Source organism: Zalophus californianus, chromosome 11, assembly GCF_009762305.2.
Source record: "Zalophus californianus isolate mZalCal1 chromosome 11, mZalCal1.pri.v2, whole genome shotgun sequence".
Lineage (NCBI taxonomy): Eukaryota > Metazoa > Chordata > Mammalia > Carnivora > Otariidae > Zalophus > Zalophus californianus.
Genome location: NC_045605.1, coordinates 5885099 through 5912030, shown reverse-complemented (window position 1 = coordinate 5912030; position 26932 = coordinate 5885099). Strand labels below are relative to the sequence as shown.

Below are 26932 nucleotides of genomic sequence, written 5' to 3'. Positions count from 1 at the left end.
AAAGTTTCCCGCCCCTGCCTTCCAAGACACCCCTGCCTCCTCGTTCCCATGACTTATTAGTTATTCCTCAATGTTTTTTCTGACTCCAGCTTTTCAAAACCGGCATTCCGTAGGATTCTGTCTTCAGTCTTCTTTATCAAGGACGATACAGAAGATCAGAACCTCCTCCAGTCCGCTGACCTCAGCTGACATCTATCAGCAGAAGGCTGTACAGCTCTATCTTTATGCTCAACCTCTTTGCCTTCCTGTATATTAAACTGCCCGTTACACCTGGAAGTCCCATTAATACCTAAGGACAAGATGCAAAAGTGAACTCATTGCTTTCTCATACTTCACAAAACCTGCTCTGTTCCCTCGCTAGAAACATCAGTTACCCTGCCGTCCCTTCTCCCGCCCTCGCCACGTCTAACGTCCCGGCTGCAGGTTACGGTGAGAACGCCCCCACGGCCCAGCTCCCGACGTCTACAACTTTAGTCCAAGTCCTCATCCTTTCTTGTCTCAACTATTATACTAGGCCCTAACGTGTCTTTCCACTGCCAGTATTGCTCCCCAAATTCGTTCTCCAATAATTAAATGTGATCACGTCCTACTTAAATACATCTTCATTTACTTCCCCCCTTGTTTCACAGGTTAAAGCTGAAACGCTTAGCCTGGCTTTTTACAGTCTAGCACCAAGCTACCTCTCCAGCTACTCAACTACACACAAACTTCACCCCGGCCGTGTCTGACAGCTCACCATTCCTACAGGTTACAGCTTCATTAGTCCCCGTTTTGTATTTGCTCTCTCTTCTGTCTGGATTATCTTTCTTTAAGATCTGGCTTAAATGTCACCTGTTGTAGTAAGTTTCACTCATTATCGCAAGAGAGTTAGCGATTCCCTCTAGCATGTGTTTATGCCTTTTTTTGATCTGTCTCCCTCACACCTGTAACATCCTGGAGGCAAATATCATTTCTTATGACCAAATATTTAATAAACAGAATAAAGATGCATTTCTAATCTTTTATTACTTACCCAAATCTATATGTACAAGTTCTGCAGACTGCTCATTTATCAAGATATTCTGTACATGTCGATCACCAAGTCCAAGTATGTAACCAACTGGGGAAAAAAACAACAAACCAACCTGAATTCCCTGGGATCATCTATTTCTAGAACACATTGACCCATAATTTCTACTAATACCACTGACAACATGACTTTTAAGTAGTGTAGGCTATTTAGCCGGCTTCAAGGAAAATATGCACATAACTTGCCACTTTGAATTTAAGAAAGATCTTGCGAGCTGTTTCATTAACACTGTGTTTTACAAATTCTCCATGATGCACTAAAAAAAAGCTTTCCCTTTACTAATAAGCATGCATTTAAAAATATTCATACTTTGAAAATTAGTATGGTTAAAGTTGAGACCCATTATTTAGCAAGGCATTATATGCCCTCAAATATTTTACTGAGTATACTTTTAAGTTTAACATAAATTAATCATTAACTCATTTCATCAGATATATGTCCAGGAAAAACTGCATTTCTGTTTTCAAGACAGATGATGGCATGCCCGAACACTTCTGACCTAATGAAAACAGCATGTGGTGTTACAGAAGAAACAGGACGCCCGAGCACCTGGCTAGCGCTGTTATGAACTGGGTCTCCTTTCTTGTTTATAAACTAAATTAGTTGACTCAGATTAGTGATTCTCACTGTAGACAAGAAGAGGGTTTTTTAATGACCGAGAACTTATTCAGAACATACACTCCCTGCCTTTCAGGGTATGCTGCCTAAGTGATGGAGGGATGGCCCTTCTTAGTTAAAAAATCAACAGATTAGAAGATCTCTGCTATTCAACGTGGCTAATAGCCCTGTCTAGCTATTCCAGTCTCTTACCCATTAAAAAAACAAGGTCAAAATATGTAGTGTGCCCTGCGTATCTGAATATATATCATGATTTCTAATCCAAACATAAAATTCTATTAAATAGATTCAGTCACTAAGTGATAACAGAGATTCTGTGCAAAAGAACAACAAATTAAATTAAATTAAAGGAGGTAAGTTAAATATAGTTATCATGGGTTTTATTATTTCCCAAAGGCGATCTCAAAAAATAACATATTGAGGGGCGCCTGGGTGGCTCAGTCGTTAAGCATCTGCCTTCGGCGCAGGTCATGATCCCGGGGTCCTGGGATCTAGCCCCGCATCGGGCTCCCCGCTCTGCAGGAAGCCTGCTTCTCCCTCTCCCACTCCCCCTGCTTGTGTTCCCTCTCTCGCTGTGTCTCTCTCTGTCAAATAAATAAATAAAATCTTAAAAAAAAAAAGGAAGAAAATAACATATTGAGGGGACTGAAAATACGCCGTATTCACTACTAAACAAAGAAGAGCCGGTCTTCTCTCCCCTTGGAGTAGGAGAATTCTTTCCTGCAAAAGCTCAGAACGAGCTACGAGCCGAGAGGCGAGCGAGACGCACAGTGACGCAATGGCGAGGATGGTCCAGCTGACAAGCTCCCTCAGCACCATCACCCCCTGCGGCTGAGAGGGCAGCCAGTGATGCGTGGGCCACAACGGACAAGACATTACCGATAGAGGAAGTAGCCACACTGCGAGTATAAGCCAGTCGCTTCTCAAACCAAACGGCTGGGTCCAAGAATTTTTCCATGCAGAAGTAACGGAAAACCGGTTGAAATTTTTGGCAGACATCCATGAACGTTTTATATTTCTCTTCAAACGACTTCTTTTGTACATCCTTTAAAAAGATCAAATATAAAATTTTCTCAATATTGTGTTCAACTACTTTAATGTCTACTGAGAGTTTCTAGATAGAAAATAGCACGACGGATGCAGAGGCAATAGAGAGATAAACAAGGTATCATCTACCCCCAGAAGCTAACAGTCTGGTCAGGGAAACAGTGACAAGGTATAACCCCTTTAGGCTTCACGTGAATCTTAGGGGAAGGAGACACACCAACAGTGACTGTTGTTTTAAATTCAATTCAAACTGGAATGATTCTGTTATCTATGTGGAAGTAAACACAAAACAGCCAGAAACTGCTCCTGACTGTCTGAGGAGGTCACAGACCACCAGGGGCCCAACAGGAAACAGAAAAGCGAGAATGGATGGCAAAGAGGCTGACACGTCTCAGATCTGTCCTCCAGTACCTTCTCACTAGGTAATACTCTGCCGGGGCAGAGGTGATCTACCTCCACGGGCTGCACTCTCACCATGTGCTGACGACCCCACATCTCTATCTCTGGCCCAGCGTCTTTTAGGAAGCTCCGCCTGACCTGCTTCTCAGACTGCCCGTCAGCATCTTCACCTGGATCACTTCCAAACCCGAACGACTTCTTCACCTTCTCCTCTGCAAACCTCAGCCACTTCTCTCATCTTCTACACAGTAAGGAGCCCCTCCATCCACCCCATCACCCAAACACTGGGCATCACTGATTACTTTCTCCCCAACCCCACTTCAAATCAGTAACCAAATCCTATCAGTTCTGCCTCCTTAATATTTCTGGTATGTACCCCTTACTTTCCATTCCTGCTGCTATTCGTCCTAATTCAGGGCCCCTGTGTCATGCCTCTGGTCAGCTTCTCAAAAATGTAGCCCACAGTGCGGTGAGTTCTTTCTCTAAAATGCAAATCTGGTATTACTGTCCTTCTCGAGGATTCTGTACTGCTTACAGGATAAAGTACCCAGTTCTTAGCATTTCATGAAGCAACCCTCCATTTTTAAACTAATAACTACAGCTTCAGTCTCACTGATCCCCTCCTCAAAAACTAAGCCTCTGCTGTCTCTGCCTGTCCAGGCCTCCTTCCCTTTGCTTGCGTGCGCCTTCTACTTAGAAAACTGATTCAGCGAGTCATCTCGGCTCAAAGGCCACTCCCCTAGGAAGCCTTTCTGGATCTGACTCCAGTCCTGCCCAGTGCAGGGAGAACGCACCACATCCACCCCTGGGCCCGCATGGGACCTGGGACAGCCTTCTATCACAACACCTGCGGCACTTTGCCACCCAGTTAAAAAAATTATAAGGAAAAGTAACAGATTTAGGGTTGGACTGACAAGATTCAAATCCTTGCTCCACCATTAGCTCATCGACCTGGGCAAGTTAAATTTCTGAACGTCCTCTCATTTTAAAATGGGGTAAGTATGACGAAGATGAGTCCTAACATTTGTGAAGTGTGAGTGCAGTGCCCAAGGGAAAAGGCATGTCCAGTCCATGCTGTGGCTGGATGAACGTCAGGCCCCAAGACCAGTGTGATGTGGCCAATGTCTTAAAAGGTCTATCAGTTTTATATAAAAATTATTTCGTTATCTATTTTTTGGTTTAATTAGTGTTTTGTCTGTTCTGTTTAGAATTAGCTTACCCCAAACTGGAAGCAAATCAGCATTCCACCAACGTTAAATCTCTCATCAGACAAGGGTCGGTACTTTGTAGAGTTTACAGACCTGCCTGTTTCACTCACACACACTTCCATGGTGGCGGGCGTGCTTTCTTTCACTCAGGATCACCACCTGATGAAACTGAAACACGACTGTGTGCTCTAACATTTGAGAGCGGTCAGCTGCAGTAAGCTGGTACATAATCTTGCACTAATTTATACTTGTGTCACTCACCATCATTTTCTTCTGGCAGTGAATGGCGCTGAAGTCGTTCGGCCTGTATCGCTTGTGAGCACCATTCTCGTTGTTCACGAGGAACTCACCGATGGGGACAGTTCCTGTGCACCATTCAAGAACTCCGCTTCGCTGAGACAGCGGAACCACCTGCATCACAGAGGAGATGCCTTTTGATTAGTGGAAGGGTCCCCAAGAGCATGTGATGATCACTCAACTACCAGAAACCGTGGAAAGCAGCTCTTTCGACCGTGTTGCTGCTTCTGTGTCCAGAGGAGACAGAACTCCTTGGAGGTAAGCAATGGAAAATACACTTACGCTCCAAGAACAGGATTTTCTAGCCTGTGGCTGAGACTCCTGAGGACCTGCTCTGCTCTCAGTCTCCATGATTCCCTGAGAGGTCAACCCTGTTAACTAGGGTTTTCAGCAGCATCTGTGCCTCAGCCACAGTTTGCTCCATGTTACCTGCTTTCCTCATACTTTTAATATCAAACAATCTGAAGAATTTCACTTTGGAAAATACTGACTATAACCTTAATACTAATATACTTTGATAATTAAAAGTATATGTAATCTTGCTTTAGAGTCTTGTTAAGCTACACCAAGAGGAAATATATTCCTAAACATAAAATGAGCAATTTTACTGGAAAGATTAAAAGCTGACATATATATAAACATACACAAAGTACAGAAAATAATAGAAACAAACATCCTTTTACCCACTAAATTTGCTGCAGAGAGATGAAGCTCCCTGTGTCCCCCTCCCTGGCCCCATGCCCTTCCCCACCACCAAGATGACTGCTAGTTATCTGCTTATCATTAATGTTCAGGTATTTCTGGTATATTTTTATTTCAAAGCAATATATACATAGTTGTAAGCTTTTAAAAGAGTATTATACTCCATGAATGCTTCTGCAATTTGTTTTTTACTCACTCAACACTATCTTATCTGCATTAGTACATGTAACCCTAAATCATTTGTTTCAACAACCACAGATTGTGTAAGAACACCATAATTACCCACATATACACACACCCAGGAACTGAATACCGGGGCCACAGGGGATGTGCATCTTCCGCTTAGTTAACCAGATATTGCCAAAGAACTATCCAAAGTAGTTATGCCGATTTAGACACCCAGTATTGTGCCGATGTGAGATGTGTACAACAGTATCTCACTGTGGCTTCAATTTTATTTCCAGATGCCCAGTAAGGCTGAGTAAAATTTAATAGGCTCATTGGCCACTCAAATGTTTTCTTCCTGAGTTGTCTGTATTCTTTACCCATTTTCCTACTGACATGTTAGCCTTTTTACAACTGGTTGGTGAGAGCTATTTATACGTTCTGTATATAAATCCCTTATTGTTATTAATGTTACAACAAACCTGTTACTAATATTATTAAATTCATTTTTCTTAGTTGGCCACTTGTCTTTATGGAATCTTTAGTTCTATCCATTTTTTATTTTAACGTACTCAAACATGCTGAACTGTCTTGTTAAGGAGGCCTTTCACTAATCTATGAACTATGTTTGTGGAGACTCTATTATGTGTTTAATAGAACAAAACAGGCATTTTAAAAAGTGACTGAGAGAGACACGGTCAGAGAAGGCCTCTGTGAGGAGGTGACACGGAGAGAAACCTGAACGAAGTGAGAGACGGAGGACGGGACCTGAGGGAAGAGTATTCCAGGCCGAGGGAGGGAAGCCCCGATGTGAAACCAAAGCGGCGGATCTCAGCCACCGCAGGAAGAGCAGCTGAGCCGTCACAGGGAGAAAGCCAGACAGGAGGGTGGGGAGAGCGGCGGATGAAGCTGCAGAGAGAACAGCAGAGGCCAATCACTGTCATTCAGGGATACGTGAACTCATCTGGAGTTCAGAACAGGAAATGGACTTATGTAGTCTGTCTCAGACTCTTAAATAGATCATCCTCACGGCTGTGAATAAAGGAGCTTTGGCGGCACAGGGAAGCAGCAAGGGGTTAGTGAGACACCATCCAAGGAGACGCGACTGCAGGGCGGGGATGGGAGGGGCGGTAACAGTGACTCCACGAAAAGCGGGCCGGTAAGGACGGGCTGCCGGAACAGGTGTGAGATCTGAGAGAGGCCGAGACAGAGAGAGAGGAGTTTAAAATGATGCTGATATTCCTACATGACAGTTAGGAATTACTGCTCTTTTAGGAGTGATAACAGTATTGTGGTTCTGTTTTGTTTTTTTAAAGAGACGCTATCTTATACAACTACACACTGAAATAAATGTTTACAGATGAAATGATAGGACATTTTGTTTCAAAATAATATTGAAGGGAAGTAGGGAGAAGTAGAAATGAAATTATCCATGAGCTGATCACTACTGAAACTGGGTGATGGTACAAGGGAATTCATTACATTATTCTATATACTTTGATATATGTTTGAAATTTCCAATAGTAATAAAAAGAAAAAGACAAGACTGCCTCCTGACTTTGGACCGAGCAACTGGGTGAAGGTTGTGCCATCTGCTGATCTGTGAGGCGTCGTCGTTTTTGGTGTGCGGTTTTTTGGGGGTGGAGGTATTCATCAAAAGTTCTACTTTAAACTTGCTGAGCCTGAGATGTCTCTTAGACCTCTACAGAACCCACTCATCTTGTCAGGAACCAGCCCTTCCAAATACTGTATATGATCTGACAAAAGGCTTCTTTTTAGACTAACTAAAGGGAAAAACAGGGCTTCATGATTAGCAGGGAAGGTGCCCAAAGGGCAAAGGACCGGCACTCCGGAGCCACCATCCACAAGGTCTATTTTTCCAATGACCATGCCACAGAGACCTTGCATGGCCCACAAAATCTAACATGTTTACTCTCACAGAAAACAGTGGCTGGGCCCTCATCTGGGTATAATGGCATCTTTTCTAGGCTCTTGATGAAGGGGCAGAAACGTGAAGGAGTCACCTTGTATGTGCAGATGGTCAGTTTCCTCTTCCGGGTCCCAGTGTTCGTCTGCAGTAACTGGTTACACATCTGGAAAACCTGCTGCATGACCGCATCCTGTCTCAGGTCATCACGGCCCTGCAGAGCCATCAGAGCAAGTGGGCACAGTCCGTTTTATGACAAAACCACACAGACAGTCACATGAGGACAATGAAAGGGTGCTCCTCTTCACAGTCTCTTAAATAACTAAGACCTAGTCTTTCATTTAGAATATGCTGTAACACTGGGGAGGCAGACCAGTTTAGAAAAACATTCCCCTTCAGTGCTTCTGGAATTAGGCTCACTGGAACTCCTCCGTGGGCACTGTTCTCTCTCCACCAATTCCCAGCAAGACCCGGAGAACCTGGGAGCAGAGTAAGGGAGGAATGCCGTCCCCTTTCTGATACACTTACTAGCAGCTGACCCAGTGCCACACTCAGGATTCTTGAAGCAAGGGCCTTCAACGTGAGCTCTTCAAGAAAATAAGCAGCTATCGCCTAGACAGGTTTTCCATAACAAGCAAGCGACTGTTACCTGCATCATACCCGTACGTGTTCCAAGTACTCTTTTACTTCAATCAACTCTTACAATGCTGGCCTTTCAGAGACACACAAAATTTAAGAAAAGCAATCTGCTTCTAGAAAATAATTTATTTGTATTCTGTAAGTTTTCCTCACTTGCAATTTTTGAGAAGAAAAATAAAGCCCCAAAGCAGGAAGTAAATACCAACTACAGTTCTGCTTTGACTTTTTCCACTAAGACGCTGAGGACCGCACCACTGGAGGGGAGTCTCACCTTGACGAGCTGTCTCCTTTCCTTGCCATCAGAGCCCAAACAGTCTATTATTTTAGGTAAATTTAAACCTCCTGCTAAACGAAATTCTGCTTTAAATGACTGTATAGTCACCAGATTTCTGTATTCCCCGGTGGGGTCCACCTAATAAAGAATATAAATGAGAGAGGAGGTCAGGTTACACTATGTATTTTTAAAGAAGACTGAATTATAAACGACAATTTTAATATTAAACAGAGGAATGAATGACAACGTGCTGTGGGTTAAGAGCTCAAGTGATAATTTACTTCCTGTTTAAATGAAAGAAACAAAATTTAACACTGGAAAGGTTTATGAAGTCACCTCTCTAAACATCTCTCACTAACGCTGGGGCACAGTGTTAGAACAGTGTTGCCAAAAAGCTACTAAAGAACCTGGTTTCAGGTCTCACTGCTGACTTTGTCTATGTTAAGTCTTCTGAGAAATAGTAAATGTCTCACAAAAACACAGTAAGGTAAATTTTTAGAAAAGTGTGGAGAGTGGTCTTCTAGGTTGAACTGCTAACTCCGGCATTTTCAGGAAATATTCAGCGAAATACCTTTGCTAGTGTGGTCAGAAAGGTATTAGTTAATCCATATGATGCAGCTACATTTCAACTCGAACAACCACCTATACTAAGAATGTAGTCAAGTGATCCTTTTGAAAAAATTTTAAAGTTTTTATTTTAATTCCAGTTAATTAACTTATAGTTATTAGTTTCCAGTGCACAGTAAACTGAGTCAGCACTTCCATACGTCGCCTGGTGCTCATCACGACAGGTGCGCTCCTTCATCCCCAGCACCGGTTTCCCCCATCCCCTACCCCCTCCCCTCTGGTCACCAGCAGTGTGTTCTCTGTAGTTAACAGTCCGTAACTAAACTATAACATCTATCATTACATATATCCCTGCCAACTTGGTATTTCTAGCAATAAAAGATCAGCACAACGTAGCTAAAAGTAATCATGCATATTACAGTTAATTAAATACTATAACACATACTGTATTACTTAATAGCATAATACATGGCAGTCAATACATTCTAATACACAGACTTTTTAAAATATGAAGCATTTAGGGACTTTCTTGCCAAGTTAAAAATTAATCTTGGCATAAACACATAGAACCTTTTCTTCTTTTAGCCACTAAAGGTAACAGTCTACAAACCTTCTTCACAAGGAAGATGGAAGGTGTAAAACTGAAGGCAAAAGAAAAGAAAGCAGGAGAGTCCTTTAAATATTTTAAGGCTTAGGTAAAGGGAATCTATAAAGAAACTATAGGTTGAAACAAATGAAAGTGCTGATCTTTAACCACTTTTGATCTATTTCAAATAGTTAACCCAATTAAGAGGCATTTAGTTCAATAGAAAAATCAATACAGGTAATAGTAAATTACCTTAATTTCCATAGTTGGAACAACGACATCTTCTAAATTCTTCAGCTTAGTAATTGGCTGGTCCGCTGGGATATTTATGCCTTCTGTATTTAAAATAAAGAGGTTTTGGTGACAACTGCACACTGAGAAACAGCTCTGAAGCAAATGCAACCTGTGGCTAATCTGCGGTTCAGGCCCCGATCCAGAAATGAAGACCCAGGGCTCGGGACACAATGTAGCTCAGGGCCAGAGCACGACAACAGCTGATAAGGCTTACACTTGACTTTGCAGGTAACCTGGCATTGAGTAATTAGGCCAGAACCCAGCTGACAGCCCAGGCCGAGCACCTTAAGATAATTACACAACAGTCTGCACAGTACATAGATAATGTACTCCCACCACATTACTATGATCAATATGCTTTGTTTGCTTAGAGGAATACTATGAGAATTCTCGTTCTTTATTTCAAGTATTAAGAACTTAAATGCAAAGACCTGATTCTGAACATAAAAGGGAATACAATTGTTAAAATATGGGGAGAGAGACTTCTAAGTGTATACACATAACCAAATATTACAGCAGTTTATAATTATTTGAACAGACACAGTCAGAAGAGTGAAGGATTACACGCAAGGCATTCTACTGCTTATGGAGGAAATGGTAAAGCTTCTCATTTGTAAGACCTAGGGCATGGTGAGTGACAACATCCTTTTAAGAAACCTTTGACCCGGAAAACTGTCAGTTATTCAGTTATTTTAATGGATTTGCCTCTATGCAATTAATTCTCTGCGACAAGTATTTGTTCCCGGAGATTACCCGGAGAAATCAAATAATTAATTCAGTGCAGTCACATATTACGAGATGACAGATAGAAGATATCAAATGGTAAGTGACTAGCGGTTGCTGAAGCTACTGGATAAAAATTCAGCTCTGGACAATGTGTGAGTTGTGATCGTATGGACCTCCATGTCTGTAATGGACGTGACGTAGGTAAGTTAGATTACATATTAGGCTCTGTAATTAATATGTCTGTCCAGAGAAAAACATAGCGTAAAATCAACTGTCATTCTTTCAAACACCTACTTCTCTGAGTCTTCCACTGACCAGCATCTAAGTTTGCTAATATGATATAAGCATCACAGAGAGCCTCAACACTTCTGACCATCTGAGGTCTCCTACTTCTGATAGTATGTATTATTCTGTTTGCAGCCTCGGTTCGATCCTATTCGGAAAAGAAAAAACAAAAAAACATTACATTAAGAAATACCCAACACTTACTTTTCAGAGTTATAACAAAAGGAAAAGCAAAATTTATGCACTAAACATTGGAGAGACTATAATCGCTCAGAAACGAACAAAATAGTCACCTTATGAATGAAATACATCAAAGGTAGAATAATATCAACAGTAAAGGACTTGGGTGTATTTTGAAATGTATTTTTTCTTTGCTCGATGCTGTGAGAGAAAAAAGTATTGGTATCCACTATGCTTGGAGAATATTCAGGAATTTTGAACCAGTTTTAGGTGGCATAACAACAAAGGATTTGAAAACTGAATACGGTCAACACACATTCTTAGAATCCCTAAGATTTAAGAAAGGAATATTGGGGTGCCTGGGTGGCTCAGTCGTTAAGTGTCTGCCTTCAGCTCAGGTCATGATCCCAGAGTCCTGGGATCGAGCCCCCCATCGGGCTCCCTGCTCGCCCAGAGACCTGCTTCTCCCTCTCCCGCTCCCCCTGCATGTGTTCCCTCGCTGTCAAATAAATAAATAAAATCTTTAAAAAAAAGAAAGGAATACTGTGGGAAAGTATGAATACTACAATTCAAAAAGGTATGTATTAATTTAATCCAAATACCTCATCGAGCGGAGAGCTTTGTTTAGGTGCATTTTTAATTATTCTATTCCTTCTTGCTGCCTCTGGTTTGGTCAAAAATTCATCTTTGTTTGCATTTGCTAAGGCCAGTATAATAAACAAAGTGTGATGGGGGTGATCCATTGAAATTCTAGAGATAAGCTATCAAAAAATAAAGAACTATTAGTTTTACGCAACCAACCAAACAAAAACAGAAAATCCATAACATTTTTCCTTTTGTTTGGCGTTACAGATATGTGCTTCTCCACCAGATGCCGCCGTGGGTAGAGTGTGTGTGTGAGACGGAGGAACAGGGAGGAATGACAGAGAAACGGAGAGATGAGACAAAAGGAAATTTTTATTCCCACCCTTTTACAGCATAATAAATACAAATGACTAAAATACTTCTATATTTTCATTTCCTAGAGTGGAACAGTAATGTATAATATATGAAAGAAAAGCAACTGTGTTTTGATTTTCAGGTTTACTTACATTATTGAGGACTTCATGAAATCCAAGGCCCCCCATCATTTTGGTCCCCATTCTAGCAGCCAACTGGTACATAAGAGGCAAAAATTTGTATGATGGAATCTTCATTCCATCGGTCTACAATAAAAAAAAAAAAGCCTTAAGAAACAATGCATTTAAAAAAGCCTCACATCTAAGCAAATAAATTATTTTAAGATAATGCTACTAGCACAAGCATCTACTTGTTAATAACACTTCGCTAATTACATTTTTCCCTTGACATTCATCTTATCTTAGTCTTCCTGATGGGTATTCTAGATTGATTCACTGGTGAGTCACAGTATTTGATCCTAAATTAAACTGTATTCAGAACCGGAACACTCGCACTGATTTCATTCCAGTGAATCCAAGGAGGACAAATGTGGATAGGAGGGTATTGTGATCTCGACTACAGAGAAGTCGGTGTATAATACAGTGGAGTAACTTGTGCCCTGTATGCTACAACTAACAGGATTTAATGAGCACTAGCAGCAGAGATTGCTTCTATCATGAGGCTTATCATTCTTTCCATCCAGAAGAAACATTTTACTTGTAAGCTTCAAATTGGCTGCCAATATAGGTCCTGTAAGCGTAACTTCAATATCATCAATAAAATCTAAAATTTTTAAATAAAAACTTATGAAATACTACTGCCTTAATGTTTTCCTAAAACTTTATTTTTCATTTACAAAAGTAATTCCCTGTAAAAATCTCAGAAAAGATAAAGCAGGAAGAAAAACCCGCCTGGGGTCACATCATCTTCAACTGCCTTCCAAACCTCCCAGTCCGGCATTCTGGCATCTTCCAGTGGTAACTGAAGAGCTACAGGCAAAGACTGAACTAAATGCTCTCATCTCTGCATAAACCTGCATCACTGGGACTCATCAAGACCCTAGGAGAAGAGCATCGAACCAAACACCAGGGATACAAAGAATTTACAGCATCTGACAGCGGTGGGCTTACGTCTGAGCTTAGCAAGCACAGGCTAGAATACTGGATTCAAAAAGAACGCTTGCCTTCATCATGCCATTGACTTCAGAAACCCCCGAATTCTCAAGCCAGAGAGAACAAAGACGGAATATCCACATATCGTGTCCTTCTCCACTCAGTAAGCAACTGATGTAATTCTCAACTGCTTTACATAAGAAACGTTTCCGGTCCTCTTTCAGTGCACGGAGCGCACATTCATCCAGCTCCAGCTCCCGCTGGACCTTTACTGTGTATCTTGCATTGGATAATTAAAAGAAAACACAAAACCCACAACACAAATCAACAGTCAGGTGTCCATCCCAGGAGAAAAAGCAAAATTCTAAAAATTATAAGGAAACAAACTTACTTTTAGTAACTGAAAGTAAGTCTGTGCAATTCAAAAGCCATTCTAGGCAACCAGGGACAAAGCGGACCCTCCCCAAGATGCCTATTTAACTTTCTACTTTCCCTACTGTATGCCAGACAAAGGCAGGTCTGAAGAACGGTTTGATTACATCGGAAGAGATAACTCTTCCGTATTTAAATTAAACACCTATCTCTTTTAAACTATGATACCAACAAACCCAAAAAGCTCTACACTCTACAGTGCACTTAGAATCACACGGCATGAACTCATGCTCTGGTTCGGTACATCTCTCCTTATACAGTCACTGTATCTGTATATCTTATCACTTTCACCTGTAGACATCTCATTACCTGTTGGTCTGGATTTTATGTTCCCTAAGAAGGCCCACTTCCTCTTTGGCCCTTTTCAGAAGAGCCTGCTTGTTTTCAAACTCTGATGATTTCATGTAGTTTTCAATTCTCTGGTACTGAGTGTCCGAGAACCGTGCTAATGAGAGAAATGCTTTCATTTTTCCATTTCTAAGCTCATCACTGCTTTCTCCATCGTAATTTCTAGCAACTTCCACTGCCTTGAAGAAAACACAATCCATTTATATTATATAGAGATACTAAATGCATCTAAAGAATCACTCACATCAAAGAAATACCGCACTAAAGTTCCATTTATACATATATGGTTAAGCTAAATTATATGAAGTACAGTATTTTAAATTTTCAAACAGCTCTGACAGGGTAGAAATAACCCCAACAACTAATATTTTAAAGAACTGTACAAAAACAAAGCCTCCATTAAATTTAAAGACAGTCCTATTATGATTTTCATGCGAAACTAGCTATTTCCAAAATTAATTAAACTAAAGGAGTAAGAAGGAGCAACAGGAAGGCTGAAAGGGGCTGGAGCGCAGAAGTGCAAGTCCTACTTGTGGCGTGGCTGAGATTACAAAGGAATAAAGACTGACATGCATGTTCCTTCTATCAGCTCTTTTTGCAGAGAAAGAAATGGCAAAATGATCAGAAACAGCTGGTTAAGAGAGTAGCTAGTGGTGGGGGGTAGAGGGAGGACACATCTGGGCTTCCTTTCAAAACAGGGTCCTTCTTTTTTACCACTGTACTTCATTCTGCCTTAAAAATGACACAGATCTACAACAGTGTGTTCATGCTGAGCAACTCTCAAGGGTTGTTAGAAAAGCTCACCTTTTCTAGATAGGTCTGCATGATGACCGCAGGGTTTTCTAGGCAAGTTTCTGCTAACCAGGTGCCACAAACTCTCAGACACTCTGCATATGTAAGTCTTAGGTCAGGATCATTCTGTATACAAAAAGCAGTATCTTAAAATGTAATTCACTACCACGACTATACAAAAGTATGTTCCATGTGGAGGGGAAAAGCAGGTTAAAAGCATTTTTCCTCATCTGCTTTCACCATGCAACGATTTTAATAATGACAAGTAGGTAAGTTTCATGAAATAATCTCTCCTATTGGAGCAACTCACAATTACTGAACACTCGTATAAGCCAGGCACTTTACAAAGGCTCTATCGGTGTGTATTACCTCATTTCAAGAGGTTCAAGGTTCAAGAACCCTGTGACCTGAGTCCTGTCATTATCCCTAATATGCCGAGTGCACCACTAACAAGGTACGAGGAGGGGGTGCACCTGCAGCCAGACCTACTTCAGGCTACACTTGTTGGGCGACCAGTAAACATCATACTGTGTTAGCTCCCAGTGCTGTGGCACAGTGACCAACTCTCGGGTAACGAGGACGTCGTCCGAGCGCCCAGGCCCAGAGTGCACTCAGCTGGGCGTCACTGAGCACGTGTGTGTCCGACCAGCACAGCGTGATTGCTACCAACGCCTCTACTCCGTCATCACGCGCCGGAGAGAGAGGTACAGAAGCTAACAAGTCTTCAGTAGCCAGTAGGCAACAGTAAAGAAAATATCAGACATGGGACTTCCTAAGTAGGTGGACTGACAATCACTCCAACATGCTATTCTTTTAACTTTTGTTCTCTCACGCCTTTCCTCTTGTATTTATTTCAAACTTAGAGTAGCTCTTTCTCCCCACCCCGCCTGTGCCTATAGTAGCTCTTTCGTGCCTGTTTCCCACACACTCTTCTCCAATTCTACGTCAAGTTAAAAAAAAAAAAAAGGCTTAACACTGGGATAAATCAAATCAATCTACCACAAGATGGACAGATAGAATTACTGTAAATAGAAAAAAAATGAGTATTTTCTAAACTTCTTTTACAAATACTAATTTTCCAGGCTCCTTTTTTACAATTTCCTGTTCATGGACCAGTAACTTCACTGTGGCTTTATTAAAAATATCTTAAAGCACAGTAACTTTTTTATAACAGGAATTAATTCAGCCAATAAAAAAAAGTGAACCTCTGCACAACTGGCATCCAACTTCTTGATCATTTGCTTGAGAATACTCAGGGCAAGACTCTGCTCCTTTTTTGCCCAAAATACTTGTGCTTCCTCCAGCTGCCACTCAGAGACTCCACAACTAGCTGGATTATACTGTTTAATTTGAAATATTGCCCTTTCAGGGAGCTGAAATGAAAAGGACATACGGGAATAAATACCTTTACTGTTACTACTACTGCCGCGAATCATCACCACGGCAGTCACCAGCATTCACTGACAACTATGTGTCAGGACTGTCTTAAGCACATCTCTACCTGCCTCCCCCAGCCCCACCTCTGTCTGTTTTTCTCATAAGTACATACATACATACAAGCAGATGTATGTACGTATATGTGTGTACACGCACACTGTATACCATCACTTAATTGTTAGCAATATTAAGTTAGGTATCTTAACATTTTAGAACCAGAAAACAGGCTTAGAGAAGATAAGTCCCTGTCCAAGGCTTAAACTCAGGTCTGATGCCAAAAAGGGAAATCTTGAACAATTACACTAAACAATAGCAATCTGTTTCTCAAAGACATTTCTGTTTTACTCATGCTTTCTATTTTTTGTCATAAAAGGAAAGGTCATGGGGCGAGTCGACACGGTTTTGAATCCTATTACCTGAGTGTTCTCGACAGTTCGGGCTAGTATGGAGAGTTCTACAAGGTGCTTGGTGAGAATGTCCCTAAAACATTCTCTCTGGGAGTTCTCCATTTCCTTTTCCATCAGGATCTCCAAAATGACCGTGCGGAGAGCCATGATGGGCTCCTGAAAACTGAAATCACTGTCTTTGAGAAGCTGGGAGTGTTTCCGCCACTTAGTGTAAACTTCGGAGGGTTGCCTGTCCGTGCCTGATCTGAAAGCACAATCGCCGAATTCATGTAAGCAAGAGAAAAAAGAAAACAAAATCCCTATTGTGCAGGTTCTACATTGAAGATATAATACAAAGGAGTTTTTGCAGTAACAAAACTAGAAATTCAAAAGAAGGACCAAAGTTTAGAAAGCTACAAAACACACGGGCTACAGACGATGAACATTTTTAAGGATTTTCTTAAAAATGCTCTTCAACCTCACAAAAAGCAGCATTTCTAAGTATATATTCTTCTGAAAAGAGAAGACATTCATCAGGCCTGTCACACAAAACGCCTACACCCCAGTTCTGCTTCAACACTCCCTGTGGCAAAAGCAGACATGTCAGCAAGGAAATGAAGTGAACTCATTAATTTCCCCTGTGCCCCACTATGCACAGGGGATGACTCTATGCGTAATTATAGTTGTTAAAGAAATCACAATTCAGTGAGAGAAATACTGGCACCTGGCAAACATTATTTATTAAAAGAAGAGAAAATGCATACTGTACAACTAGTTTACATGAAAAATCCACACGAAGAAGTACTGTCCGATCCTTCAGGACCCCTGCACTGACAGGAATCGAGAGGAAGCAGGAACAGCAAGAAGATGATAAGGGGAGGACTAGGAAATGATAGCTGCTTTCGGAAGCTCCTAGGACAGCACAGCGGAGGACACCTAGAACGATACTGATCCAACGCAGGGCTACAACACAATGGCGTACCATGCGCTCTGGCAAACAACCAGGAAAAAACAATTTTATCTGGAGTACGAGAGGGGAAGAGCTGTGAAGAAGAAAGCACAAAGATGCTAAATTCCAAAAATTTGTATTTTTACAATAAATATTTTTGAAAATGCTTCTTTTACTAAGAGCACAGCTCATGAGGCTAATCGACATATCTTGATGAAAGAAACAAACCTACTGACAGCGTCTTCTCTTGTTCTGTAAGTCACTGCAGAGAGAAAAGAGCAGAGCTGCACTTGAGGGCTCGTTACAAAGTCCTCCGAACCACATACCTGGAGAACAGCTCCCCGATGTTCTCAAGCTCGCCGATGGCCTGCAGCCTGCTGAGCGTGGGGTAGAGGGAGTACACAGACTCGAGGCCCCCCTTGCACAGCTCTTCCACTTCTTTCACCCTGGAGGCAGAAAATACAAGACACGTGGGACACTAAGAGGTTTTCAGAAAGATGGAAGCTCAAATCTGCTTGTAAAGAGTTCTTCTCATTGGCTCTGCTGGTAACCAAATGCTCCTGACATTCTCAAGCAGCAGCACAATGCGGCAGGCATGGAGTCATCGCTCAGACTGAGAGTTCACCCTGGATCTCCCATTCCAGGCTGCTAACCGGGGCCACATGACCGGGTTCCTACGCTTTTTCCACTTTCAGAATTATTTTGAGGCTTAGAGAGCACGTATGCAAAGAGCCTGACAAAACGGCCAGCAACATAAGAAGCACTGAAATGGTAGCGGATATTTCTGTACTATACTACAGGATTTAATAGGTCACTAACTACTGTTAAATAAAAACCAGTGTGTTATGTGTGTTTAGTCTGTTACAGTTAAGTACCTCCTTGTGCATGATCTCATCTGTGCCTCACAACAAGCCCAAGTATTGGTAAACCCTGACCGTGAGTCATCATTTTAGAGAAAGAACACTAATGCTGAGAGGTAAATGCCACACAACTACTAGAGGAGACAAGATTAAAACTGTTGGGACACAAAGGTCCAGGAAGTGGAGAGAGAGGTGGGAATCAACAAGATGTTCTTGAAGGTTCTGCATAAAGAGCTGACATGGTCCCAAAGGGAGTTTTTTTTTTTTTAAAGGAAAAAACAGATTTGAACCACATGAACAAATAAAAAGGTACTATATACATATATAAAAAAAGTAACAATTTATGTAAGTACCTAACATGAGCATGCTGCTACATTTAAAACAAAAAATAGAAAGGTTCTATTAGAACTATACATATATACGTATATTTGACATACATACATTAAAGAATTCTCTAACATAAAACATTTGAAACACAGAGAATCCCTTTTCAAGATATGGAAAACAACTGTTAAGACAGGCAAACCCACAGTTCCTACAAGAACCTTCCTGTGGAAGAAAAAACACATCCCAGTGCTTATTTCTCAGATGTATAGCAGCTATGAAGTTGTTAGTCACGGGATTTTGCACCCCCGCCCCCCACTGCCTCCAATCTGTGCTGCTCGAGTGTCAACGTGACTGGCATGATTCATCACACAGGGAACTTAGTTTCTGGGAAGATGGCAATGACAAAGAAACAGCCAGACCAAAGCCACCAAGTCCTTATCCCTTCACCAGTGCAAATCCTCACACTGAAATTATTCATCAGGTTTTCAGAAAAGAAGCCATGACATTAAATGTTAAGATATAGTAACTCATTTTATAATACCTGGCGTATCTGAGACTTTCGTAAAATGTGGAGAATTCTCTATCTCTCAGAGACTGCAGAGCATTGTACAATGATTCGTGGTAACTGGTTCCTTCTATTCCTTTGCTGTGAAATAATTAAAACATAAAAGGGAAAAATGTAATTATAAACAAAGAATCCTAAAATATACATGTATAATGCTGTCCCATTTAAGCCATGTAGACGTGCCTACAGCTGCAGCGTCTATGACACATGAAACCCCCAACCCCCGTGACACTCAGGGAGTGCGATGAGGAACAGCTCACTGCGTACGACTCAAGAAATGGCAGGAAAAAGCACCCGAGTTCTTCTTACTTAACGGAAGGGCAGTGGCCCCACTGCATGTTCCTCCATGCTGCTTGGTAGTGGAGCTCCTGCAGCTCGGCACACCACTCCTTATTTTCATGATCTAATCCTTTTAAATAGACGGAAAGAATATGGCAGAGTCCCAGATTCTGCAAGGCCTAAGCAGGAGTGTAAAAAAAAAAAAAAAAAAAAAGTTCAGTACTCAAAGGTAGCAGAACTAGAGACACAAAAAAAAGCAATCGAACATGAAAAGTAACTTTCACAACACATCACTGGAAATCCCCCAATACTCTTTAGTATGTTCCCTCCCTGCCAGGAACAAAGAGGGCACTCCCACGACTCTGCCCTGTGATGGAAGAAGGCTACAGAACATCGGCCAGCAGCACAGCTGACGGCGCCCAGGCCGACTCGAACACAGACCACGAGGAACGGTTTACGTGAGACACACCCACCACATGGTGCACTGGACACTGTTAAGAAATGTCTTCTGCTGTCGGCCAACAAGACCGCGATCAACAAATCTACACTCTCTTTGAGGTCAATGACCTGCCCGATTCAGCTGTGTGTCCCCCTGGGTTTTCAGCTCAACGCCGAAGAGCAGGGAACGTTCTCATCTCTAGTGTGTCTCCACTGACAGACTGAAATCAGCTCAGCACGAGGCCAGCAGTGCTTCTCCAGGGCAGAAAATAGCTCACCTGAATTATCCCCGCCTGGCGGGTTGCTGAGGAGATGGCCGTCTCAAGGTCGTACGTCACCAGGGCTTTCCCCCACATTGCTTCATGTTCGTATGTTCGTAGTCTGTAACGGAAGATTTCCAAAACACCTTTTGAGTTCCACATTCATGGAAGTCCTTCACAGAGAGAATTACGACAGTGTTATCTAGAAACGTGCAGTTTACCTAGTGAGGGGCTGTAACAGTTTCCCTCCACCACAGCCATACAGACTATCGGGCTCTCCTATACTTCTGTAGATTTCTAAGAGCAGATCCTAAAAACACGGCAGCAACAAACATTGGAGAGGGAAAAATATCACTTTATGAATTTAGCAAACTGGAACTTTTATCATTACCAACATGTATCTCCTAACTCTAAGTGCTATGTTACAAAAGTAAAAGACAGTGATGCTGAAATAAAAAATTTTGAACCAGCAACACAACAAATTGATCCCAAAGAACAGTATGAATGACTCCTTGAAAAGAACTGCTCACAATTTCATGAATTAAGTAAGAAATCAATCCCAATCTACCAGGCTTTTAACACAGACAAAAATAATCATAAAAACAAAAACAAAAACAAATAGGGGTGCCCGGCGGGCTCAGTCAGGGGAGCATGTGACTCCCGATCTCAGGGTCATGAGTTTGAGCCCCATGCTGGGTATAGAGATTACTAAAAAATAAAATCTTAAAACCATTAAATGCAATCCCCATCAAAATACTATAGCATTTTTCACAGAGCTAGAACAAACAATCCTAAAATTTGTATGGATCCACAAAAAACCCTGAATTAAAAAAAAAAAAGGAAAGAAAACAAAAACAATCCTATCAAGAGCTAAAACCACGCAGGGAAAAATGACGTCTGCAAAGTCTGACTCGTGAAAACTGAATGTAGTAAAAACAAAGGTCACGAATTTTTCTTTGAAAAAAAATCAAAAATGCATTATGTTACAGTTGGTAAAATGTGGCATGGATAAAGAAGTGGCTTACTGACAAATCTTTGCTGTAAAGTTGCACAAAACTGATTCTGTTTAAAAACCATCTCAGTAAAATAAAAATAGAAAACAATGGAAAACTGGGGCGTCTGGGTGGCTCAGTTAAGCATGCAACTCCTGGTCTCAGCTCAGGTCTTGATCTCTGGGTCATGAGTTCAAGCCCTGCACTGGGCTCCATGCTGGGCGCGGAGCCTACTTAAGAAAAAAAAAAAATGAAAGAGAAAAGAGAAAAATGAAAAAGCTAGAAACTGGTTGCATAGAAAACCAGTCAAGCACTTTAAGTGCCTTAACAGTGCTTGCTCTGGGAAATATTTACTACATACAAATTCATTGATACTGGCATAATTTTATACTTCTAATTAAACTGTTTACATTCATGAACATGAAATTGAGCCCATGGTGTTGTTCATTCAGTACCCAAGCCTAGTACAGTGTCTGACACACAAAAATACTCTAAAAACTCAGTAAAAGAGGGTAAGACTATAAAAAAGCAAAAAGGGAAAGGAGAAAGGAGGACGGGCGCAACCAGGAGAGAGAACACAGTTCACACAAGGCGCGGCTGAGGGCTCCGGAGGGAAGGCGGCCCCCAGCTAGTCACGTGCCGTTCAGGGCCGGGGGCGTTAGCAAGTGCTGCCTCGGGCAGGAGCAGGGAAGGAGAGGCAGCAGAGACGGAAGACACTCAGGTCCTTCACAAGGAGGTCTGGCCGGCCCTGAGGGAAGGGAGGCCAGAAAGGATGAAACAGAGGGAAATGATTTTGTGTTAGTTTGAAGGGAAATGATTTTATTTTTTCTTAAATAGGCTCCACACCCAACATGGAGCGAAAGCAGGAGAGACAACCAGGGATTTAAGCAGAGTCGAAAGGCTGAAACTGTCATTTCAGAGGAATAAGCTGACCAAAGAAATTCAGTGAGGACGGACATTAGGAGATTTAGAGAAGAAGCCATCTGCCCTGAGATGTGACGTACAATAAACAAGTAAACAAATGAATACATGACTATAAATGTTAAATGCTATGAAGAAAATGAACAGGCTACTGTGGCAGAAAACATATATTATAAATTCACCCTGTGAGACAGGTAGTTTTCCTTCCAACTTTCAGATGAAGGTCGGAAAGGGTAAGTAATTTTGTGCAAGATTTTACAACAACTGGCAGAGTCAGAATGAGAACTCAAGTCTGTCTGCTACTCCAAGGCCTAACCTTCCCCCACACCAGGAACTTACATGACAGTCCAAAAAGTCATGTCAGTTTGAAAATCAAATGACATCTCTATAATCTCTGTAACAAAATAATAATCCAAAATATAAAATAAATAGTATCACAAATAAGGTCTCCATAATATTTACCTGTAAACTTATTCCAGTTTCTTCTTTACTTTTTTCACTCAAACTAGAAATAGCGGTACTCTGGCTTGCTTCTTCAAACGTAAGACTTCTGTTTGTAACAAGAGCACTTCTTTTAATGAGAATATACTACTTTGAAGCTTGTTAATATATACAATATAGACTTGGATGGGAAAAACTAACCCAGATCACAGATAAAACATAATGAACCATTTATACTTTAAAATGCAATATAACTTACACCTAGAGTGGAAAAAAAATTCTGAGTATTAATTTTTCGAAGGAGAATCAAATTTTAATGACAGTCTGATATATGGGAAGGCCGAATGCCAAAACAAACTTATTTACAGAGACAGGCCTGTTTAAAAATAGATGCTCCCCAATTCCTAAATGTTCTGTCAGTGCTTTTACCCGAAGTTCCACCTCATTAATAATCACAGGCACACAAATTAAGACCACACTGAGACACCACTTACCTCCTGATAAATTGGCGAAAATCAAGCAGTCTGATAATATTAAGTGTTGGGAGGGAAGTGCATCAGTGGGACCCACCTCCACCCAAGATTATAAAACTAACAAGCAACAGGGTGAAAACTCAAGTTTGTGGACTCCAAGGCCTTAGCTTTAAACCATGCACTTACACAGAGGACATTCAGTCCCGTTAAGTAATTTCAACTCAGAAATCATGCCACCTACGAACTGTTTATGACAATAATAACCCAAAGTATAAAATAAGTCTTATCATCAGGGATAGTACCTCTGTATTACCTATCAGCTCCCTTCCTTAAATGTAAGCTTTTCTACTGATCCACTTCCTCATGAACTACATTTCTGAGAAGGATGCAAACTGGTATAACCATGTTAAAAAACAACTGGGCACTATGTTAATAAGGTTGAAATTGTGCATACCCGGCAACCGAGCAATTTCACACTGAGATACAGATCATGAACCGGGGAATGAGCCAACGAACTGTGGTGTGTCCTCGCGTGGAACATGAAGTGGTGGTGACAAAGTAATGAACTACAGCCACACGCAACACAGATAAAGCTCACAAAAATACTGAGCAGAAAAACAAGTTGTAGAAAAGTCCACATATAATTCATGCTAAAGCTCAAAAATGAGGAAAAGTAAACCGTATTTATAGGTTCACACTCGTCTGATAAAAACAGCATCCGTAACACTGGTAACACAGGTAACACTGACCCCCTGGAGGGGGGCACAGAGTGCTGAGTGACAGAACCGTACTGACAGCATCCGACCTTTCTATGCAGACACTACATATAGGTTCCTTACTGGCAAGTCACGGAGAAAAAGTCAGTTTTCAGAGGAACAATCTGGACAGTGGGGGAGACAGTCCTGGAGCGAGCACTTTGTCAGCCCCAGGCTGTAAGTGCCCAGGCTAAGCGCGTGGCGGGCCCCGCGGTCCCCACCTCCCGGACCAGGAACACCGAAACCACTGAGGATGTGAGCTCACACCTCGGGTCTAAATCGGTTTGAGGGAGTTTTGGATTTCTTTCTAAAAAATTTCTTGGAAATTTCATCTATTCTCAAGAGCAAGTTAACAAATCAAACTGCAGGGCACCTATCAGACTCACTGAAGAAAACCAGCATTCCCTACCCTCCGTCAAGCTTGTCTCTCTGCCCTCCCTTTGCCATCAGGCACCTGGGGGCGGGGGGGGAAATCAAAACCAAACTGTTAAAGCAAACAGCAAGCCGTATGTGTCAAGGACTTGTTCCTAAAGTTAACCAAAATAAAAATCCAGGCCCTCCTGCTTATTAAACAAGTAATTTTGCAAAAATGTGCCAAATTCTATACAATCACCTACCTACAAATTAAGGTGATCTTATTTACACTCATCGAAGAGCTCAGTTATTCACTCCTGATTAGTAAGAAATACTCTACTGTAAAACCAAGGTACTGAAACCCATTCAGATCATAATTACTATGCAGACCCTGACTCAAATTTTAAGTCTCTAAGAATAAGCAATAATCAATTTCTTACTCATTATATTACAGAATAGAACTGTCTTCATAGAAAGTCTATAGTGATGGTGACCATATCAATTACATGTTACACACAGTATCTATATATTGTAGATTTGTGTTTTCAGTTGAAAAGTAGAAATTAAATACCAAGCCAGAGAGTTAAGAAATCAGTCCAGGCACACTAGTTTATGTTTGGAGTAGGATCTGAATTCTGGATCCTGGTTTTCCACAGTCTAAGAACCACAGTGCTTCCAGCTTAAGGATAATCCAAAGCAGAAACTGTTAAGTCGCAAGCGTGAGAAATGTAGCAACGTTATACATCTTTTTTATTTCAATTCTGTAATATGAATGGCTCTGTGGTTGGAAAACGAAGCTAACAACAAAAATAAACACTAGGCTACGTCAAATGAATAAAATCCGAGGAGGGCGGTTGGGATAATATGGTGCGCATTTTCCACTCTTTAACCTTGCTGTTTTTTCTTTTCCACTATGATCTAGGAAACACCTATTCGACCCTTACAAGAGTTCTAACTTAGAGGAAAAGCTAATTAAATCAGTAGAAATCCAGGTAGACAGCAAAGTAATCTAAGTGATTTAGTCACAGAAAGAAATCAGTTACATTACTTTATAGTCAACAAGTAAAATGGATCTTGAATAAGCTGGGGTACTGGTGGTAAAACTAATTTCACTGAAATCAGGGAATCACTCAATCACATGAAACTATCTGTGATCACTGTATTAAGTTCCCGATGCTACCTGCTGTGCGGAATACAGAGAAAAGTAACTGTGGTCTCTGTCCCTCAGGGGTTTGCTATCCGGAGAATGTCTACACTTCTTAAGTAATAAACGTCTCTATTTTATTTCAGAGCACAATGACTTATTTCTTTTCAAATATTATCATTTCACTTTTAAAGACAGGAAACTTCTATCTAAGATGTGTTTTAAATGGGAGAGCAGGAGCAAAACAAACTATTTTTACCTGAACCAAAGCGATGTCAACACGGACTTAAAAAACCAAAGGGCTGAATTCCATTACCTTTTGTCCTGGTCTTCCATGCTTTTCTTATCTGCGTAGATCTCTGCATAGAGCAATGCTGTGAAGTGAGCAGCGCAAGACTGAGCGACCTTGGCAACCTCTAGATAATTCAACTCCAGCCAAAAAGCGTCATCGAAAACTGTTCCTAAGGAAGGTCTAAAGAAAAATGTTAACATGTGATCATGTCCGTTTCTTCAACTTCACTATCAAGAGAAAAGCATGCTCATCTAGGACACAGTGGTATCGAGTTCTGGTGAAAAAGAATATTACACTCAAATCCCCCAGACCCACGTGCCCCCCCAATACAGAGCTGTCCCATTCTCAGCATGGCTGAAGAGCCCTACCTCTGTCCCCTTGTGGGTCGCAAACCACGAAGGCGGTGGGTCATCGGCTCATACAAACGTGGGGCTCATACTTGCCCTTCATCAAGGGGTCCATGGACCACAGGCTAAACATGGGCTGCACAGAACAGCGAGTAACACCTACACAAATCTTTTCAAGTGGCCAAGAAAATGAAAATACTGTTTCTGCTAAGACGCAATTCCATGTTTCTCCTACTGCAGTTCATTTTCTAAGTCACTCAATCAAAATCTTCTGTGGTAACAGCAGGTCAGGATTGGAAGGGACCAGAGCCACCACCTTTTCCAAAACCATCACCATATGTGAGATATGACAAGGGAGTGGTCAAGAGTGTTGGTTTTAGAGGCGGGTACAACCCGGCTCAAGCCCAGCTGAACCCCCACTACAAGCTGTACCATCTGCAGCAGCTTCACTTCTTGAGCCTCAGTTTCCTCACTTGGAAAGCCCGGGGACAGTACACGTCAACAGTCAGTGCAATGATTAAATGATGCTCATCAGGCTGATGAATCAGGTGCTAACACTTCACTGCCACTACTGGGGAACCCACATTTCAGAGATCACACAGCTCCCAAGTACCGGACCTGGACTTGAACTCAGGTCCTTACACCCTTTGTTCCATTCGTATTCTTTCAAACTCTTCTTTGAGGCCTGTTCAGAATGAGAACTGAAGACGAAGAACTTTCATCTTCTCCAAGGCCTGCCCACGTCAACGCCACTCCACCTCGATGATAAATCTGCACCGAGTGATTCAAAGGTGAAAGTGCCTCCCCACACCTGGGAAAGAGGATTCCAGCTACACTTAAGCTTCTACGGGCTTTCTCAGAAGAGGATCTGGCAACCAAGAAAGTCAATCAGTAACTTTCTAACCAGCAACAGAGACGCTGAAAGACCTAACATTTCCTTTCCCGAGAGTGGAGTGGGAAGGACGAGGAGCATACAGATCAGAGGTGACGGCGCGCGGGGGTCTTTCGTCCCCTCCCACCTCCGCCCCACTCCGCACCCACCACGGCCGGCAGCAGCACACGTGCTCATGAGACATCAGTTCCTACCTCCTCAAGCTACAGGCCAA

General features: G+C 41.7%; 1 protein-coding gene across 9 annotated transcripts in view; it reads right to left on the bottom strand.

Annotated features, from left to right (window-relative positions):
* Positions 1–26932, bottom strand: part of ATM (ATM serine/threonine kinase) — a 117912-nt gene that overhangs the window by 8857 nt on the left and 82123 nt on the right. For 5 of the 9 annotated variants that reach the window (XM_027578286.1, XM_027578288.1, XM_027578287.1 and 2 more), the window contains 21 exons: positions 25504–25659; positions 22483–22570; positions 20329–20417; positions 20126–20228; positions 19440–19588; positions 19107–19211; positions 17705–17824; positions 16460–16694; positions 15812–15979; positions 14619–14732; positions 13776–13993; positions 13106–13313; positions 12075–12188; positions 11586–11744; positions 10813–10951; positions 9751–9833; positions 8343–8483; positions 7530–7646; positions 4603–4752; positions 2567–2732; positions 1013–1099 (listed from right to left, as the gene is read on the bottom strand). In XM_027578286.1, the coding sequence (XP_027434087.1) occupies positions 1013–1099; positions 2567–2732; positions 4603–4752; positions 7530–7646; positions 8343–8483; positions 9751–9833; positions 10813–10951; positions 11586–11744; positions 12075–12188; positions 13106–13313; positions 13776–13993; positions 14619–14732; positions 15812–15979; positions 16460–16694; positions 17705–17824; positions 19107–19211; positions 19440–19588; positions 20126–20228; positions 20329–20417; positions 22483–22570; positions 25504–25659 (2909 nt within the window). Of the gene's footprint in view, positions 1–1012; positions 1100–2566; positions 2733–4602; positions 4753–7529; positions 7647–8342; positions 8484–9750; positions 9834–10812; positions 10952–11585; positions 11745–12074; positions 12189–13105; positions 13314–13775; positions 13994–14618; positions 14733–15811; positions 15980–16459; positions 16695–17704; positions 17825–19106; positions 19212–19439; positions 19589–20125; positions 20229–20328; positions 20418–21664; positions 21848–22482; positions 22571–25503; positions 25660–26932 lie in introns of those variants that run through there. The other 4 variants (XM_027578289.1, XR_003517286.1, XM_027578291.1 and 1 more) reach the window with 4 other exon arrangements.